The sequence below is a fragment of the Anas platyrhynchos genome, chromosome 6 (assembly GCF_047663525.1).
Source record: "Anas platyrhynchos isolate ZD024472 breed Pekin duck chromosome 6, IASCAAS_PekinDuck_T2T, whole genome shotgun sequence".
Taxonomy (NCBI): domain Eukaryota; kingdom Metazoa; phylum Chordata; class Aves; order Anseriformes; family Anatidae; genus Anas; species Anas platyrhynchos.
This window is the reverse complement of record NC_092592.1, coordinates 6,404,897-6,423,486: the sequence shown is the minus strand read 5'-3', so window position 1 is coordinate 6,423,486 and position 18,590 is coordinate 6,404,897. Positions and strand designations below refer to the sequence as shown.

Genomic DNA, 18,590 nt, shown 5'->3' with positions numbered 1-18,590 from the left:
CGTGTTCATCTACTGCTTGATACATAGAGTGGCTATTTTTTTTTTTAGGATCCAAGCCCAACACAGGCTCTGTGTATGTATAGCCCAGCTGCTCTGTACAGCAGGACGCGTGTGGGGAGGTGACTGAAAGTGCCCGAGTTCCTCAGTTCAGTTCTGATTTGTTTAATAACTGTGCTGGAAAGGCAACTGAATGCTGCCTTCAAATCAGGAATCATTCCCGTCCCCAAATAAATGAACAGCATTTGATTTCATTTCAGAGGTGAAAATAATCCTCCAAAACGTCTGTTTCTTGCAGGCATTGCAAAGTTTTTCCACAATGGGTACTGCCTGAGAAAAGACGCGATTGCTGCCAGCATTCAGAAGATTGAAAAAATTTTGGCGTGGTTTGAGGGCCAGAAGCAACTCAACTTTTATGCAAGTTCGTTACTGTTTGTTTACGAAGGTTCGTGTCAGGCAACAACCGTGCGGTTGAGCGATGTCACCTTGGCAGAGAAGAGGGGAGTGCCCAAAGGACTGCTATCAGGTGGAGACATACTGGAGTACAATAACAATATTCACCTAATAAATTCTACAGAGAATGGAAAAATTGAGGCCTCCGTAAGTAAAGGCTTGTCCAAATTTTATGCACTTCACAAAAAGGCATACTCTAAGAGGCACCACAGTCAGCTCTCGCTAAAAGTTGAGAACTTGGAGCAAGACAACGTGTGGAAAAGCAGCACTTGCATCACCCAGGAGCATCTGAACGGAAACGTTATACCCCAACTGGAAAAAGTTTTCTGTCACATGCCAGCAGAGATCAAGGAAAGCGTAAACGTAGAAGTGCGAATGATAGATTTTGCTCACGTGTTTCCTAGCAACGCAAAGGATGAGGGATACATTTATGGTCTGAAAAATTTAATCACAGTACTTCAAAATATTTTGGATAACTAGATTCTTTGTTATGGTTTTTACTGGGGGCCAACAATAACGAAGAGCAACAACGTGATGAATTTCTGCACTTGTAATGCTGTATAACTGGGTTTGTATTGTTCTACTCTATTTTATTTGTCTTTGTACTTTTGGTAGAAGGGTTTAACTTTTTATAATCTCACTCAGGAAAATAATTGGTAGTTAATTGGGGAATGCGAAAGGGTGAAGATACTTGAGATTATGCAGGATAGGCAAATTGGTAGGATGCGGCGTGTTTGGCTGGCTGAAATCCAAGGAGTGCAGCTGTACAATAAGCAGGGGTTGTGTTAGTTCCCGTAACGACTTCAGCTTAGATAACATTTGCCCACTTAGCCTTGACACTGAGCCATATCTCCATTAACAGGTTTTTAGCAAACGGACTGAAAACTATGAAGTACGGGACTGACGTCCTCCGTACTGCCCTCTTGTGTTTACTGTATTCCAATAACTGGAGTTAACCCTGCTTTGAGGGAAATCCCGTTTAGATTCAGTCATCTAACCTGGGAACCAGCGTATCAAAAAGTGCTTCTCGATGTATCGGGGCCATGTCGCTGTTCTTCTAACCCTGCTGTGGGTGCTTGTCCGTAGCCGATGTTCATTGCAGGCAAGCTGTGATGTAATTTGTGTTGAGGTGCTAAGAAAATGCTGGACTAAAATGTGGTAACAGGTTTAAACTGCACAACTGGTAGAGAAACTTTGTTTCTGAGAAAGAGTGAAGAAAAAAACAAATGAGTGTGAGATATTCCAGGAACTAATTTGGTTTAGGAGATTAAGTCAATCTTTTAATGGAGTGTCTGATGTTGTGACTAAGGGGAATGCTTCACTCCTTTGTTCTGATGGCCCTTCTCCAAAAAACGTTGCTTTTAAAAGCAAACTAACTGAACGGGGAGACAAAGCATTTTGTGTAAGCATACTGAGATTTCCTCAAGCCGTTTGCCACTTTTGCAAGAAGCATTCCAGGTTCCCACCGCCGGGGAGCACCGCTGGAAGCGATGAGCGATGCGGATGAAGGACCTTGTGTTGTGAAGATCCAGTCCAGCCCTGGAGCAACCAGACAAACCTCTGTGGATTTCAATGGAGTTGTGGTTCTGTTAACCCTGGGCTAAAGCAGCTTTTTTTTTTTTTTTTTTTTTTTTTTTTTTTATTAACACCCAAGCAAGCTGTATGATTTGAAAGTTGTCCCACTTCTTTTTCACAGGAAAAATTAAGGCTTTCATATGGAATGCTTGAGATTGGGATGATGGTGTCTCCTCTGTGTGCTGTGTCCATGGCTGTCCTAACACGTGTGTGTAGTCAGCTATACACAAGTCACGCCGGAGCGTGATACATAAAGTAAGATTTTAATGCTTAAAGCAGGCCCCACGAGTGAAACTTTTTAGAATGGATTCTGTCATGGGCAACATAGAGCTTTTACGTGTGGACTTAATGTGACGTTGTGGCCTTGCTGCTCTCTCTGTGTGACGTTCTGCACTATGCACTCATCTGTGTATGCAGCTGTGCAAGTTCTTGGTTTGACATCTGTTTTCTATGTCAGAGACAAACCCTTTTCGAACAAATACGCTGTTCTAAACAAAGCTGAAATTTTAGCTCCGTTTTAGATCCTGGGTTAATTGGAAGAAACAGGGTATCATGTGTGGAACTACGTTATTCCAGTGTTAGAGCTAATACTGGCCAATATGCTGAGGAGCCGAAGCAATCAGTTAGCAACATGATTTTGTTCTGAAGCGTGGGGAAAGATGCTTGCAGGAGGGGCAGTATCATTGTGTTGAAATTTTTACGCAAAGTATGGTGAAGGCTGAGGGGAAATTATCAGGAAGATAAAGTATTTTTTTCCACCTGGTATTTCCGTTGCACTATATAGTTAATATATTCCCAACTCTCTGTGAACTAATTTAGCCATATTCTAGGAAGAGTTGGTGGTTTTGTTTGCTTTAATGCTGGGTTGTGTGTTATGATCTTGTTGTTTTATCCTGTAACTAGTCAACACTAGGGTAGTCTAGGCTGATAGTGGCCATTTTGTCCTCTGTAATTCATCTCTTCTGGATTTTAATCCATTTTTGTGCCAGAGAATTCAGACATCTGCCTCAAAGGAGTCAGTTATTGGAAAATGACCTGTATGCTCTTAGTGTAAGCGCATTCTCCTGTCTCTGCTTTAAGGTGTGTCTTCAGTGTTTGAATGCTCTTTAAGTATTGATTGTTGTGTTGACTATGGCAGTGTTTGTAATGCACCTGGAATATTGTTAAACTGTCAGATTATTTTGAATAAAAAAAAATCATTTTATCATTTTTTTTTACCGGTAGTTATTATGGATGTATTTCTGTTAATTTAAAGTGTAGCTTGAGAGACAACAGTATTTTTAATTGGAAGTTGTGTAAATAAAGCTTGCCATAGAGGTGTTTTGGCATAGTACCGAATGTGAATTTAAGCCCACCAAGGCATTATGTTCACATTGTTCTTGCACACTTTAGATTTGGTGTTTGTAGTGTCTTGTATCTGATCAGATCGGATTGTTTTCAGTTACAGCTGGAGACGTTTCACAGAATTAATTAGAAAATGTAAAGGGAGACGCTGGACACTAAAAGTATGTATTACCTTCGATCTCCCTCCCTGCCAGTGATGCCTCTTGTTCTCTGTGCAAAACGTACAGGACAGGCGACAGCTACGTGGACATTTTCACAGAACTGGTAACGAGGCTGGTGGGTGTTTCTGCCCAATCAAGCTGCAAGCAGGTCTCTTCCCCAGGCTGGTGTGGTATTCGAGTGCTGTTGTCGTTGATGAAACCTGTCTGTTTTGGTTTTAAGCAATAAGAGTTTGATTTAGCAGAATTAATTGTCAAAAGGGAAGACGCATGGAAGCATTGTCGTTCCTATATTCTCTGAGAATATTCTTATTCTGAAGACTTTCTACCTAGGTGATTGTGAGAATTGTGTATAGGCTTACTTAAGGAGAGTTTGAATTGTATACAGTTTTGTAAAAAAACAAAAAACACATAAGTATTTACATATATGGTATTTTTGGATATGGGTGGAATTTGTTGCATAAAGTACATTGGAAAAGTTATTATACCAGTATGAGACATGTAAAGTATTTTAACCAAATCATTTTATGAACTAAAACTGAGACTTATTGTGATTCACATGAACCTTGTACTGTTTTCTATTTTTCTGCTGTAGTGCATAGCCAGACTGTTCTTTTCTGTAACTCTACAGTTTCATGGAGAAACTTTTAAAGTCTAAGTCAGTAGATTAAGAAACCACTAATTCCCTTTCGTTTGATTAACAAAGTGCACATGGTTTTGTTTAAGTAATTTTAGCTTACCATACATCTAGAGTTCCAACAGCACTCTCACCTGCTGCGAGCTCGGGCTGGTTGGAGCCTGGATCGCGCAGTACTGAGCGTGAGCCTGGAACAGCAGCACAGGGAAGGCGTGACCTGCACTGGCATGTCACCAGTGGTGTTCACAGCCCAAGCTTACAAACCATTCTCATTGTTTCTTCACTTCATGATGTGAACCATTGTCAGGTGTAGGAAGACAGCAGTAGGACTGTTTGAAGTTATTTGTTGTTCATTATCCTCTTTTTTTTTTTTTTTTTCCTCCCCAAGTAAGCTTTCCTCCAGAGTGCCTTCTTCAGTCCTTGCTCTGGTACCACAGGTGACCTCCTGTAGCATCATTGTAGAATAATTTAAAATGAAACCTTGATTTCCTAAACAAAACAACAGCAACAAAACACTCGTGCCCCGTAACTGCTCTTAAAGTGCAGGTATTGAAAAAATGCCATCAAAATGCCTCAATGTGGGAAATACATTTCCCTTTTGCACTTTCTACCGTGAAGAAGTAGAAGTGGAATTTTAGTACAGAACATACTTTGGGGATTAGATAGGTTTTGTGACATTTGCTTGTGTGTGCGTTCCAGAGAACATTTTGGGGGCAAGGTGAGTGACAGCCAAACCGTGCATGAAGTTTTCCTTTTCTTACTGCAATTGATGTTGAGGCTTGGGTTTAAGAAGGGTGGTGTAGTGGGAAGTGGTGAAAGTTCGTAAGAAGCACGGGACAGCTGGTCAGTTCTGCAGCGTAGATAATCTTCCTGATACGATCCAAAGGCTGTGAAGTCTTCAGGTATCTCGCAGGTAGGCTGATGCTGTCCACGTATATTCATCAAATGACAACAGGCTGTTGCAGGATGCTGTTTGTAAAGTACGTTCCTCTCCATAGTTGCAGGCCAAATGCTGCCTTTACTGTTTTTGTGGCAGTCTGTAAGTGAAAGCTGCTGAGAAGGTCATCATCAAAAGGACAAATGTGATTATTTTAGCAGTGTTTGAAAGGGGAGAAAAGGAAGACAGCTAAGGATTATACAACAGAAAACATTACTTCCAGAAACAGCTTCTGTGGCCTTGTTTGATGGAGATGGGCCCCGTGTATTTGGAGTTTAATTTCTGTGTTACATGACATTCAACAGAAAATAGTCACCAAGAACAAAGGTACTTTTAAAACACCTCCGTTTGAATTGTGTACATTGGTTCAAATAGTTATTTTATTAGAAAAAAAGTGACCTATGAACTAACTTCCAAATATGTGTATTGCACCTGACTATAAATGAAACTAGAGTGCACAAAGGCACTTTAATACTCTGGGAACTGTACTGGAAGATAAACGAAAGCATGTGAAATTGCACCTGATGCTGTGTTGTTAATTGTTTTTAAAATCTAAAGTTCTACATTTATTATGCTTGAGGGATGAATGTATCTAGTCTGGTGTCAGTTTCTTTGATTCAAGTGTCTAATGCCGTCACTCGGTCTCCTCTGATTTGTATGTGTTTGTAATTTCATTTGCTATTTTTGCCATTATCGGACTGCAGGGGGTATTGTTAATATTACATGTCTTTATTTTATAGAGCATTGTACTATGCTATCTACCAACTTTTGTAATTTAATTATAATTGATATTTAGGGTAATTCTAATAGCTGTATATTTGGCAAATTATTAAAATTTTCTGCAAGTGACTTGCAAGTATAATTGTTTTGTTTTTAATACCGGAAGACTCTTGAAAAAATGTTTTCTTGAATCTACCTGCACCGACTGATTCCCCTCTTTCTCTTCTTTCCCATATTCTCTATGTGTGTACACTGGATTTAGCAGTTTACCACCGTTTTTTCATGGCACACATTGCTATTGTTCATTGCAAATACCTGCCTTGGTACACAAGAGTCGTCTTTAAAAATTACAACAAAAGAATTTGGCTTTTTGACAGAAGTCCATGCTCTGCTGCATTGCACATGAATTGTCGGTCAGCATCACACTTGATGTCTTTAACAGTCCAGTCTTTCCTAAAACCTTCGTCCCTGTTAGGAAGTGATTCTCTGAACAGAGGATTGGGAAGGACAAAGCCATACCCCTAACGGAGCAAAAAAAAAAGCAGGATTTTTTCAGAAAGTTGGGGCAGTTCAGGCCTTGATGAGTAAGTGGGAAGTGGCTATTGCACTCCAGATGAATCGAACCTGAAGATTACCTTTAATGTTTGATTGAAAGCTGTGGAAAAGCCCATCTTTTGGGGGTTTAAGCTGGCTCGATTTCTCCGTTTTCTTTCAGAAGAGGGGAGGCAGGCAGGCAGCAAAAGGAATGCAGAGATGAGAACACGGAAAAGCTACACTTCACCTCTGTGCTCTGGGTTGTCAGGCAGGAACCTGTGGGTTGTCCTCAAAGAGGGCTTAATCTGAGCTTTGTGTGAAATTTAAATGAGTCAGAAATTCAAAGCAGGCGCGTTCTTTGTGCATATCACAGGGTGGAGGCTGTGAAAATAAACCACTGTAGGCTGCAACCTGCCAAATTACCTAGAAGAGAGGGGACGATATTGCTGTTAGAATTCTGCCTGATAACAAAATTCACAGGAAAGAATTTGCCGCCTATGGTAAGGTAGTTATTGCTTTGCAGATGTGAAAAACAAATTAAATTAATCAGCTGATGGGTATCATGGCTGTAATTATATTGGAACAGTTGGTGCCAATTTTCCAGCTAAGGGATATTCGCAGACAATGCCCACTAGTTATGTTGGAGTATAGAACGCAGCGGTCTCATTTTACACCATACCTTTGAGTAAAATAATTAAATTGTTTATGCAGGAGGCCATTGTTTTGGGGAAAAGACAATTTAAAAAAAAAAAAAAGCTATACAAGCCTTAGGCACATAACTAATTTTTGTTGAAGTTTTAACCCTTTGTTGTCTCTGAAAGGTTATTGTTCCTCACGTGTTAAGGTGGTCTAAAGAGAAATCAGTATCTAAATTTTTATAATCCTGTAAGACAATATGCTGGAAAATGTACAGGTCCATGAGAGGGGCTGCATTTGTTACTGATTACAAACCCTTTTGCAGTGAGGCGAGAAAAGTGGCAAGAAGCGTGTTTTTGCAAGGATCGAGTGTTTATTAATTTTTAAATCATAAAAATCTGAATTGTGTTTATGCATTGAAGCCTCGGGGAGTTGATGTGACTGAGAACTTGACCCAGACAAAATTGAATCTGGGGAGGAGCTGGGAACTGCACAGAGCCACCCCTCAAGGCAATTCCCCTTAGGGTAGATAGGGAGTTAGAGCTGTTTGGGCATGGGCCCCCTGTGAGGCATGAATCCTCTGTCTTTCATCACAAAGACCAACCTGCAGGTCTTTGTCATCACACCTCTTAGTTTTATTTTTGTCCTCTGTGGCACGAAGCATGGGTGATGGCTAACGGATGCCAAGTGTTCATTCCCCTCTCACCTTGCTCTGGGCAATCCGTTCCTGCTCCCTCTCCAATTCAGCCCAGGCTTTCTGCAGCGAGCTGGTTCAGGGAGCTGAGCTGGCTGGAAACCAAGCCCACACATAATTACTGTTTTTCTGCTGTCTTGATTGCCTTGATTTGCCTCATTCTGGGAGGGACAAGTGCCTTTTCTGGATGCAATGGAAAAGGTGAAAGACTGTGGCTGGGGAAGGGGAACAGGACTGCTAGACAGTCAGTAAAGAGGCTTAACTTAAACATCACGTTGCTCTTCATCTCCTGTTGCCACTCTTCTATCTTTGCACAAGATTTGAGGACAAATGTAACCTGGAATAGGAACTGTGACATACCTGTTGTCAAAACAATATTTTCCTTTGGTCATCTCTGTTTAGTTTGACCCTCACCAGAATAAACAATACCTACAAATTGTGCAGCGGATCTGAAGGGCAACCTGCAGCGGGCTGCTCTGTACCTCCCCACTGCTGGCAGCAAAGACACTGGCGTTGCATCAGCTCACGCTTGGATCGATGAAGCATAAGGACATAAGGAGGAATTGAGTGCGACCTATTTTCCCATAACTATATAAGCTTTGCAATGTGGCTAGCAATAAAAACTGGATTTTGTTAGCAAATCCAGTAGATATAAATTGGGCAAGCAGATGGGAAGCTATCACATAGATACTGTGCCATACTAACAATTTTACGAAATTACTTTTTAAAAGAAAAGCCAGAAACAAACCAGGATCTGCTACATCAAAAAATGGTGACTTCTTGGACTTCAGTCAACACAAACCTTTCCTTCTCCAATACTGGGACACTGCAACTGGAGCAGTCTCCTCTAGGATGTTTCGGCATCTCCTTCACTGACAAAAAGCCATTCCTGTGGCGTTCTGCTTCTTTGATATGTGTTCATGTAAATTGGTGGGTAGGAGAGGTAATTGCAGGAAAATACCACATTCAATGGCAATCAAAGCCTGTTGGGAATTTATGTCGAACAAATAGAGATCCAAGAAGAACAGTGTGAGTGTTAAGCTACGGTGTAAGTACCTCAAAGCAACGGGCGTCCTGAAGCTTGAATATTCTGTGTAGTTTTTGAAATACTGGTGTTAAGCAGAGCTGGACGGGCCCTCGTGCAGAATCACACCTCTTTCATTAGGTCTTACCCCACTTAAAGTCACTGTGTCCTCAGCTGGGGACAATGCATCCTTTGGGATCGTGATCTGGTCACCCGTGACCTCTCTCCTCTCCTCTTTTTTTCTAGATGCAGATCCAGATGTTCGTGCTGCCCACGTTACTTTATCATATCGCTGCTCTAATCCACCTGTGGGAAAAAAAGCAGCATGTTTAAGGCATGGTGGGGTGCTCCAGATCGTAGGCAGCTGGACTGGCTGCCAGAGACCTCCTTCAGCAGTCTGCTGCTGGCCTTCACACGTAGCAAAACCCCAGAGCAGCCCATAAAGCTGCAGCTATTGACACGAGCTTAAGTAATAATTATTAATACGGCGTTGTGCGAATTTCATAAAGGAAAATAATGTTCCTGTGAATGGGCAGTGAGGCCTCAGCCTCCCTACTTTCTTCTCTTTCAAATCTGATATTGACTAAACCTGCATATTAAAGCCATGCTTCTACAATGAAGGAAGGAAAACATATCAATTGCTTTTGTCAGCTCAACTGTTTTTGTGGTCTGCATGAGGAAAACGAGGGCGATAAAATGGAAAAAGCAATCCAGGCATCAAAGCACCAGTAACGATCTGTCTGGGTCAGCAGATGTATTTTTATGAGTTTGAAATTATCATTGCAAATTAAAAAAATGCACTGCATTACGGCCAGACCGAGAGCCGGGCAGTTTGTACAAGTGCTTCTCTTTGCTTCTGTGTTGCTAAACAAATTAAACCCAAATCATGGCCTGTACACATCCTTTTCATTAAATTACAGCGATCCTTAAAGCTAATTAAAAGTCATCTAACTGGACGTGGAGCAAGCAGACTCCAGATCTCCTCCCCACTGTGGTGGTGCCTTGGAGGGGCCAACAACCAGCCAGGCTTAATATCCAACCCCTCTGAGCTTCAGCATCGCTTGGGGCAAGGCTAGGAGCTGTTTTGACACTGATAACCTGCATTTGCTTTGCAAAGTCTGTCTGGAGAAGTAAAACGATGAATCGCTTGGTCCATGGAGGCTGGTGTACCTCCAGGAGAACAGCAAAGGCAGAAATCTTGAGCACGCCCTTGATTTATGCTTCTTTCTCGACCCCTTTTCACTTTCAGAGCTTCCATCTCACCTGGTCTCCCAAGCAGCTGCGCCGTGTGTTGGAGTGGCTGGCAGGACAGCTGGCGTGGGAAGCCGGAGAAGTGGAGCAGAGGTCCCTGTAACGCTGAATGTTTTTGCCAGCAGGAAAGGAGGGTGCCACTTTCAGGCCTCAATTATGTTAGCTTTGGTTTAAATGAAAGGAGCTCCCCGGGCACAGAAATCAGCTGGGTTCAAGAGAGGACAAAGGGAGAATAAAAGTGGGAGAGAATCAGGCGACTGAAAAGCAGTTGCAGGAAACTGGGAATTTCCCCTTAGAGTGCATTGAAATAAAAGAATTTTAACTTTGTTGCTTGTGAAGCACACTAGCGTGATGGGCTAGTAAAAAATCCTTGATTTATTCACCCAAAAACAGAGCCAGGGGATTGCAGAAGAGCTCCCGTGATGTCACCTGTATCGTCCTTCAATCCCAACGTGGCTCTCTGCGTTGGGGCCACGGCCCTATATTCCACCTGACTCTCCACACAGTGCAAACCAAGGCTCGGTTTTTCCTTTCAGTGTCTCTATCACCTGGCACAGAAAATTCAGGCTGTCGCACTGTGGTTGGTGTTGCTAGATGCAGAATATTTGGGGTGTCTTTTCTCAAGGATGTCAGTGGGAGCTTTCCTCTAGGAATACGCTTGGAAAAGATCCTTTGGTCCTCTTATATAATTCAGTGCTGTTTCCACGCTGCACCCCTGTGCTGCCAAATGTGCTGAGTCTGGAGGCTGATGCGTTGGTCTGCGGCAGCCTCCTAGAGCCTTGTCTCTTGCTGATGCAATTTCTGTGTGTGACATAAGCAGTTCTCCTCTCCAAAGGGATGCTGTTTAGCCTACATGGTCCATCTGCAGGTCAGACCCCTGTGACGAATGTCTGTGGGTTTCCCCAGTCCCTGGCTACTCCTTAATGCGAGGTTATGAAACCTGGGGGCCCCACCTCTCCCTCTTCAGCCTCCCTCAGCAGCACAAAGGCTCCAGCACTACGAGAGCAAATCGCCGTGCTGCTGACACCGAAAGCTGCCTTCATACCACGCACGTCCTGACAGCTGCTTAAACTCCTGCCCTTGCACAGCTCCCGTAGCAAAGGCCACTGCACGGCTGGCTGTGAAGGGAAGGTGATTTTATTTGCAACAAAATCATTTTTTCTCGCTCGCGTTCCTTCTTGCAGGACTGTCCATTGGTGGTGGTTGCTTTTTGCTATTTTGTTTTGCGCTCAGATGCAGACAGCATAAGCTGGGCTCTGCATTTCAGCTGTGCAATGCCTCGAGCTGCCCAGTGAGCCATCCCAAAAAAACGATGCTCCCCTTGCCTGGGCAGGCGGTGACAACCTTGTCAGGCCGGCATTGCTCCTGGGTTAACGTGGGGATTTGGTTAACTAAGGATAACACTTTGTACATCCTGAGAACATCTTGTGGAGGGCCAGAGCTGCTCTGTGAGCTGCTGAAGAGGAAAGGCCACAGCCTTTGAGCGAGATAAGGATCAGACAAACGCCCAAATCCTCTCTGTGCAGCCTCAGGAGGTGGCAGGCAGTGGGCGAGGTGGATGCTGCAGCATCTGGATGTATTTGGCAGCTGGGATGAAGGAGAAATCCCAGCTTTAGCCTCTGATTGAGCCTCCACCCCTCAGATGAAGCTCGTTAATCACAATTTCCTCATTAAATTGGCCTTCGGAAGGAGGTTAGTGATGAGCTGATAGCCAGCAGCAATGCCAGGCTTGAAAAAGAGGGTTTTGAGCAAGAGGGCACTGGCTGCTGCCTGCAGTGTTTCCGCTTGCCCCTGAGGATGGCAGCAGCGATCTTTGCCAGCAGCAGGCACAGCAGCACAGCCATGCAGCGGGACTTCCAGCAGAAATCTTAGCAGTGTGCCTGAGAGCATCCTCTTAACCTGCTGACTTATGGAAAAAAAAAAAGGAAAACACCGTTTTCAAAATCTCCCTACTTATTTACCAAGGTAATGGTCAGGAGGAATTGAAATAATAACAGGATTAATTATTTCTTTATTTCCCTCTTGGTGGAGGGGCTTGCAGGGAGCTCCTTGCCCCTACCAGCAGCAAGGAGAGACCTCTTCCTCCCTCTGGCACCTACAGGCAGAGGGGGAGATGGCCAGAGAAGCTCATCCCCACCTCCTTTGGTGGGCAGAGTCTGAACTTGGAGCCAGCTCCCCTGCAGGTACACAGAACTTAATAGGAAGCTGCTCAAGGTTTTTTTAATATCTCCTCAGCTGGGCTCCGGATACAACATTTCCTGCAGGTGAATGCCTGTGGTGTGAGAGGTGCAGCCCCTTGTACCCAGCAAGGCTTCACTGGGACATCATCGTAAGGGCAGAGCCCTCCAAATCAAGGGTGGTATCTATCTGTAAGGTGCAACCGAGGAATCAATTCTCTCTCACTTGATAAAGACTTTTTTTTTTTTTAATAGTAAGTAAGGATTTGATTGGGCAGTCCATCTCATCTGAAATTGTTGCTAAGAGAGACCGGGTGGGACCTGGCTATCCCCACCCTTGGTGAAGGGGTTCTTGAGAGTCCTCAACAGCTACTGGGGCTGCACGTTACAGCAGTACCCTCTCCTTGGATCCGTGCTGCCAAATATTCCTGCCATATGAAGTCTCCCCACTCTTCACAATCGTCTTCCCTATTTTGTAGAGTGAAGGGACTTTGCTGGCTCCCCCTGCCAAGCACATGCCTGGAAGGTTTCCCTGGCTGGTTGTCCCCAGCTCATGTCTGCGCATACAGGCACGAGGCTCGTGAGATGCCAGACCGTGGAAGGAAGGCAGCTTGTATTTTAAGGAAATCCAAAAGTATATAAAAGAAAAATAATAATGCTATTTCAGGCCTTCCAGCTGCTTCTCAGCCTTTAGGAGCATTAATAATGCTGCAAAATAACAGAGTTATTTGTGGAAAAAGTGAGACTGTTGAAAGTCATTCTGATTTTCTCTCCTTCTCTGATTCTCTCATTTTCCCTCCTACCACTCCTTCTTGGTGGTTCTTGAAATAGCAGCCACAAAATGTGTTTTTAATTAAACAGCGGAGAACAAAAACTTTCCAAAGCACCCTTCAGCATTGGTGCCAGGGCACATACAGCTCTTTCTGACAGGATGATGGGACAGCCTGTTCCCACTAATGCACTGATGTCTGGGATTATTTTGGAAGAGTTTGAGTAACCTGTTAGGTGGTAGCTGCCTTCCCTGAGAACACACTACCTGCTGCTACCCCAGCTGGGATGGGAAGACAGCTCCTTTGGGGCTGAGTGAATTGCATTAGGGCAACTCAGTTGATTTTGGCAGAAATAATAACTGTAGCTGTAGAGGCTCAGGTGCAAATGGCCCAACCAGCAGCACCCTCCCTTCCTTTTAAAGCCCATGAGAGCAGCCAGGCAGGTATTGCAGTTTGGCTCTTTAATGGTATGTTGTGGTCTTTTTATTTGGCCCACTGGTAAGACATTGTTGGACATCGACAGAAAATATGAAATATGTTCCTCTCTTCATTTTGGGGAGCTATTACATTAATTTATGGAGGACCCGAGTTTGTTCTGTTGCTAGTCAGCCATCCTATCTGACTGCAGGCTCTGACTGGTGTAGGGGAAACATTGTAGCTGAGTTTGAAAGTTAATCAGGAAAATGGCTCTGTCATGCACAAAATGCTGAATTAGCAAAGCACCCTGGTATGCCTGAGTGCCGTGTTGTAGAGATGAGGTCTTGCCACAGCTCCCCACTTTCCCCTTTGTGCTCAAACTGACTTAAAAGGTCTTTCTGGTGTGTGTGTGTGTTTTGTTTGTTTATTTGTTTTTTAAATAACAGAATATTGTCTCTTCTATTTCATATTATTATTTCTCATCTTGTGAGAAATATAATTTTCTGTTTGCTTTTGTGATGGACTTAGAAATATCATGGTGATTGATTCTTAACTTTTTTTTTTTTTTTTTTTTTTTTTTTTTTTTTTAAACAGTCAGCTTATGCACTGGTATTTCTCCTTAAAATCCACTCATAAGTCTGTGGGGATTGGGGTGGTGAAGAGGTGAGATGCTGACATGGGTCCTCCCATGAGAAACAGAGGTCGCTGCTTTGCTCCCTGCTGCTTCCTGTTCGAGGGAGTCTGAAGGAGCCAGCGTCTGCTTTGGGCATGAAATACATGAAGTGAGTAAGGGATCAGTAAAGCTGGGAATTGCTTGGGAAAGCTTCACCTTCCTGATGAGAGGTTGAGGGGAGTGCTGCTTGCAGCAGGGCTCCCCCAGAGGCTCCAGCAACAGAAGCCCTGTGGAGGGAGCTGTGCCTCAGCACAGCTTTACCACTTTTCCTTGAAGCAAAACTTGAGCTTTAAAGAGGCGGTGTTGGGCGTGTGAAGGTAGATGTATTGGTGAGCGATGTGAAAGGGAACTGCTTGATTTACCCCTGCTTTTTATAAGCCTCAGATGTTGTTAGTGAAGTGAGTCTTTGCGAGCTGTACTCACCCCTGCCTCCGCTAGTCATGTTCAAGAGGTTTTCATCAGCGCTGAAGGCCAGCTCAGTCTTCTGTGCTAAATACCGGCTCTTTCTGGAATAGAGAAACAGTAAATTAGGTAAGACTACAAATTATAGGCTGCAGGAGTGTTTTCTGGATTTATATATTTTCTTTTTGGTAAAGGCTTTTCAGGTCTTTGAAGTGTCATTGCTGTCTTTAAGAGGCCGATTATGTGACAGGATGGGTAAATTGAGACCCAGCCCCCTGAGATCTTTGTTTAAAGACAAAGCCAACAAAACGCAGCACTCTTCCGTGTGATGTCTCTAAATTGGAAGGACTTAATTGTTGAAGCGTTGACAAATCTCTGAAGAGGGCCTGCTGAGAAGCCATACAACCTCAAACGAGAGAAAAGAAAGGAGGAGAAAATGAAAAATAACAACAAAACACACAGTTTAAGCCCTCACCAGGTCGGAGGCTGAGCTGGGGTTCGTGTGGCTTCCTCAGCTGAGGGCGGCTGGGCGGGATTTGCCGCCTCCTGCTCTGCACTCGTGTTTCTGAGGGGAGCCAGGTCAGAAATACCGACAGAAAACCTCGTGGTAAGAAACGCGCTATTTCTTCTGGTGAACTACCAGTTGTTTTCACTAAAAAGCTTTTCGGTAAAATATGCTGCTGTTTTTTTTGAGGGAAAACACCTGTTTGGAGGCAGTTTTGCGCCCTGAGGAGAGCAAGGCACTGCTGATGGCGGCCATCACCGGCGCTGGCAGCCATTACCGCCTCGTTGCATGTTAATGCTCTATTTACCCCCCAAAACAAGCGCAGATTTTCTGTTATTTTATCTTTAACTTCATGGTGTAGCCGCCCTGCTCCCTGGGGGGCGGTGAGATGGGCCTGGGCTACCCTGGGGAGAGCCCCTGGCCATGAGGGAGCCCTTGGTGCTTGTCCCTGTCCAGGTGGGTAAACCCGATTTTACTGCTTTGAAAGCACTTGCTGCCTCTGAAGCATGTTCTTGTGTGGAAAAATAATTGAGAGTGAGGAGACAAAAGGGAGGACTGTGGGTCATCTGGGATACCACTCAGAGTGTTTGGCCTTGGGTGTGGAGATGTCCACTGAGGTACTGGAGAGGTCTGTGGGAGCAGCAGCCGCCATTTTGTATGTGATATAGCGTATTGTATGCTGTGTGTGCAGCCTACGTGACAGAAAACTTCATTTCCTCCTCAGCTAATGAGGGGGAAGGCAACATACGCTTCTAAATACATAGTCTTTGGGTTGTCTTGCACCCCTAGGTCTGCAGAAGTTGAGGATGTGTGAAGCAGTCCTGGAACCAGATGAAGGCACTGATTAGGGAGGTATTGGGGAGGTATTGGGGAGGCAAGGACAATCCCCACACATGGACTGTATATCTCGAAACAAGACACTGAAACTCATGATAAGGAAGCGGCAGACGGACAGAGAAACAAACGTAAGGACTATAAATCTCAAAACTGGACATTGGAATTCATTATAAAGATACAACAAACGGAAGAATTGGCAACAACCAGCTCTCGCAATTAAGAAACATGCCAATTCAGCAGATTCCTGACCAAAGGTGAAAAGTACACTGTGAGGAAGACTCGGGGTCTTCCTCCCAGAGACCCCTGCCCACGTCCCAAAGACCCCTGCCCACAATTCTTGGAAGGCTCTACGCAGGCGCAAGGTGCCAAAAGGCTAATTAGCATGAGAAGCGAGGGAAGGCGGGGATAGGTAATGCATATGTATAGGTGCTTGTAGAATATTGATAGATTGATTGTATAAATTCAAGACTGCTTTTTGCTTTGGGTATGCACGATAGGTGGAGAGATCCCCCGTGCATCCAGCGCTGCAATAAAGAATATACCACTTAAAGGAATTTCGGCTTCGATCTTTGAATCAATCTGGCGACCCAGATGGGACGACCTCTCTGCCGGTCCGCAGGACCCGCTGGGGACAGGACTCCCTAGGGTACCCCCGGGATTTCCCGGAGGGACTCCTCGACTCACCGGATCACTGCGGAGGCAGACAAGGACCCCATCATTGTAAGTGAGTATATTCTTTATTCTGGTTTGGTTTTCTGGTAGACCGGTCGTCTGGGACTGTCCAGTAAGTCGGAAGGTGACTTCTGCAGGACAGTATTGGGTATATACTTTGTGGTTAGTACCACAAGTATATCTGGGGACCTTGGGGTCCATCTGTATCTGGAACTGTCTGTAAGTCAGAAGGTGATCTTCTGCGAGGCAGTGTTTGGTATATACTTTGTGGTTAGTACCACAAGTATATCTGGGGACCTTGGGGTCCATCTGTATCTGGAACTGTCTGTAAGTCAGAAGGTGATCTTCTGCGAGGCAGCGTTTGGTATATACTTTGTGGTAAGCACCATAAGTATATTTGGGGACCTTAAGGAAAGAGCTCGCTTTAAGGTCCATCTGGAATTGTGTTGTCTATTTCGGTTTTCTGACTCATGGAGTATGGTATTTAACTTTGGTTATTGTTACTGTGATTTTGGCTATTTTTCTGGTGGTAATAGTAGGTTCGTGGCATTGTTATAAGAGAGATATCGTTACGGTGTTACACAGTTCGGTTTTCTGACTTATCGCATGTGGAATTTGATTCTGACTATTGTTATTGTGATTTTAGCAATATTGCTGGTAATAGTAGCTTTGTGACATCGCTACTGAAAGATATTGCGTGCCTGTAATTTTGTGAGTGATACGTTTTTGTGATACGCTTTTGTAAGTAACACGTGTATTCTGAAAGTGTAAACTGGAAAATGGGGGGGCGAGTAAGCAGTGAAATTCCTAAGAAAAGTGTGCTGGGTTGTATTTTGAGTCATTGGAAGGATATAGGGGGGGCTCCGGGTGGAAGTGAAAATAAGAAAACCCTGATAAAATATTGTAATCAGTGGTGGCCCCTTTATAAATTACAAGAAGGGGAAAAATGGCCCAAAAATGGGACCTTGAATTACAACACGCTATTGCAACTAATGTTATTCTTAAGGAGGGAAGGGAAATGGGATGAAGTTTCATATGCGGATATGTTTTTTACTCTAAGAAACCACCCAGAATGGCAGAAGGAGTGTGGCATTAATTTGGCCCCACAAGACCCTTTGATTTTATCGATAGAAAAGGATATGAGAAGGGATGGAGTGGGGAAATTAAAGAGGTGTTGTTCAGCATGTAGCATTGGGCAGAGGTGTTTAAAATTAAATGAGCCAGAAGAAAGGATGGAAGATTATGTTTTACCACCTATAAATGGTGATGTAGGTGCTGGAATAGAAGTTGAAGGCGCTGGAAATGACATAGACTCTAAGGGGTTTACTCCGATAACTGCTCGTACACGAAGTAAAATAAGACCAATAATCCAAGCCCCTCTGCGTCAGGCTATGGGAGCTAATGGACCTGCTAGAATTAAAGTACCCTTCACAACTAATGAACTAGATGCCTGGAAGGAGGCGGTGAAAGGGTATCGAGATGATCCAGAGGTGGTGGCTAAAAGATTTGAATTGATTGTGAAAAACTTAGACCCGGATTGGAAGGATATAGAGATAATGCTGGCTGCATTATCAGAAACCGAGAAACAGCTAATAGTTAAAACTGCTAGAACGCAGGTACAAATCCAGGTAGCCTCGGGAGCCCTGCCCGGCACAGTGGAAGTACATGTGCCTAGGGCAGACCCCAATTGGGATTATAATGATGAGAATGATTATAAAATGCTAAAAAGATATCAAGAATGGATTAGGATTGCTTTAGAAAATGCAATACCTAAATCTGTGAATTGGTCAAGACTATATACAATAAAACAGGGGACCTCAGAAACCCCATCCGAATTTCTTGAAAGGCTGAGGGCAGCAATGCAGAAGTTTACCACTATAGACCCTTCCTCTGAGGGGGGTAAACTTCAATTAGTATCTCTGTTTTTGGGTCAATCGGCGGAAGATATTAGACGAAAACTTCAGAAAATGAAAGAACCAGACATAAGGGATTTGGAAAGATTAGTAGAAGAAGCCTGGAGAGTGTTTAGAAATCGTGAGGGGAATGAAAGGCAAAAGTTAGGTGAGACGATTGCAGCAGCCACTGTGACAGCCCTGCGAAAGCAGGAAGAATCTTTTCGAGGCAGGAGAAGGGGGGGGAAGGTAATTCGACTCCCCTTGCGGGCTGAACAGTGTGCC

At 44.0% G+C, this 18,590-nt stretch overlaps 1 protein-coding gene and 1 long non-coding RNA gene across 2 annotated transcripts in view; one reads left to right on the top strand and one right to left on the bottom strand.

Moving 5' to 3' along the window:
- The window catches only part of IPMK (inositol polyphosphate multikinase), a 40,151-nt gene extending 34,201 nt beyond the window's left edge, over positions 1-5,950 (top strand). Inside the window, exon 6 of the mRNA XM_027460071.3 lies at positions 296-5,950. Within this exon, the coding sequence (XP_027315872.1) occupies positions 296-930 (635 nt within the window). The 3' untranslated portion in view covers positions 931-5,950. The remainder of the gene's footprint in view (positions 1-295) is intronic.
- LOC140002864 (uncharacterized) lies at positions 2,061-15,681 on the bottom strand. The gene is made up of 4 exons (XR_011810421.1): positions 14,875-15,681; positions 14,421-14,503; positions 8,858-9,015; positions 2,061-6,778 (listed from the first exon to the last, which is right to left on the bottom strand). It is a non-coding gene; the product is annotated as an uncharacterized lncRNA (long non-coding RNA).
- Between the last annotated feature and the right edge of the window lie 2,909 nt (positions 15,682-18,590).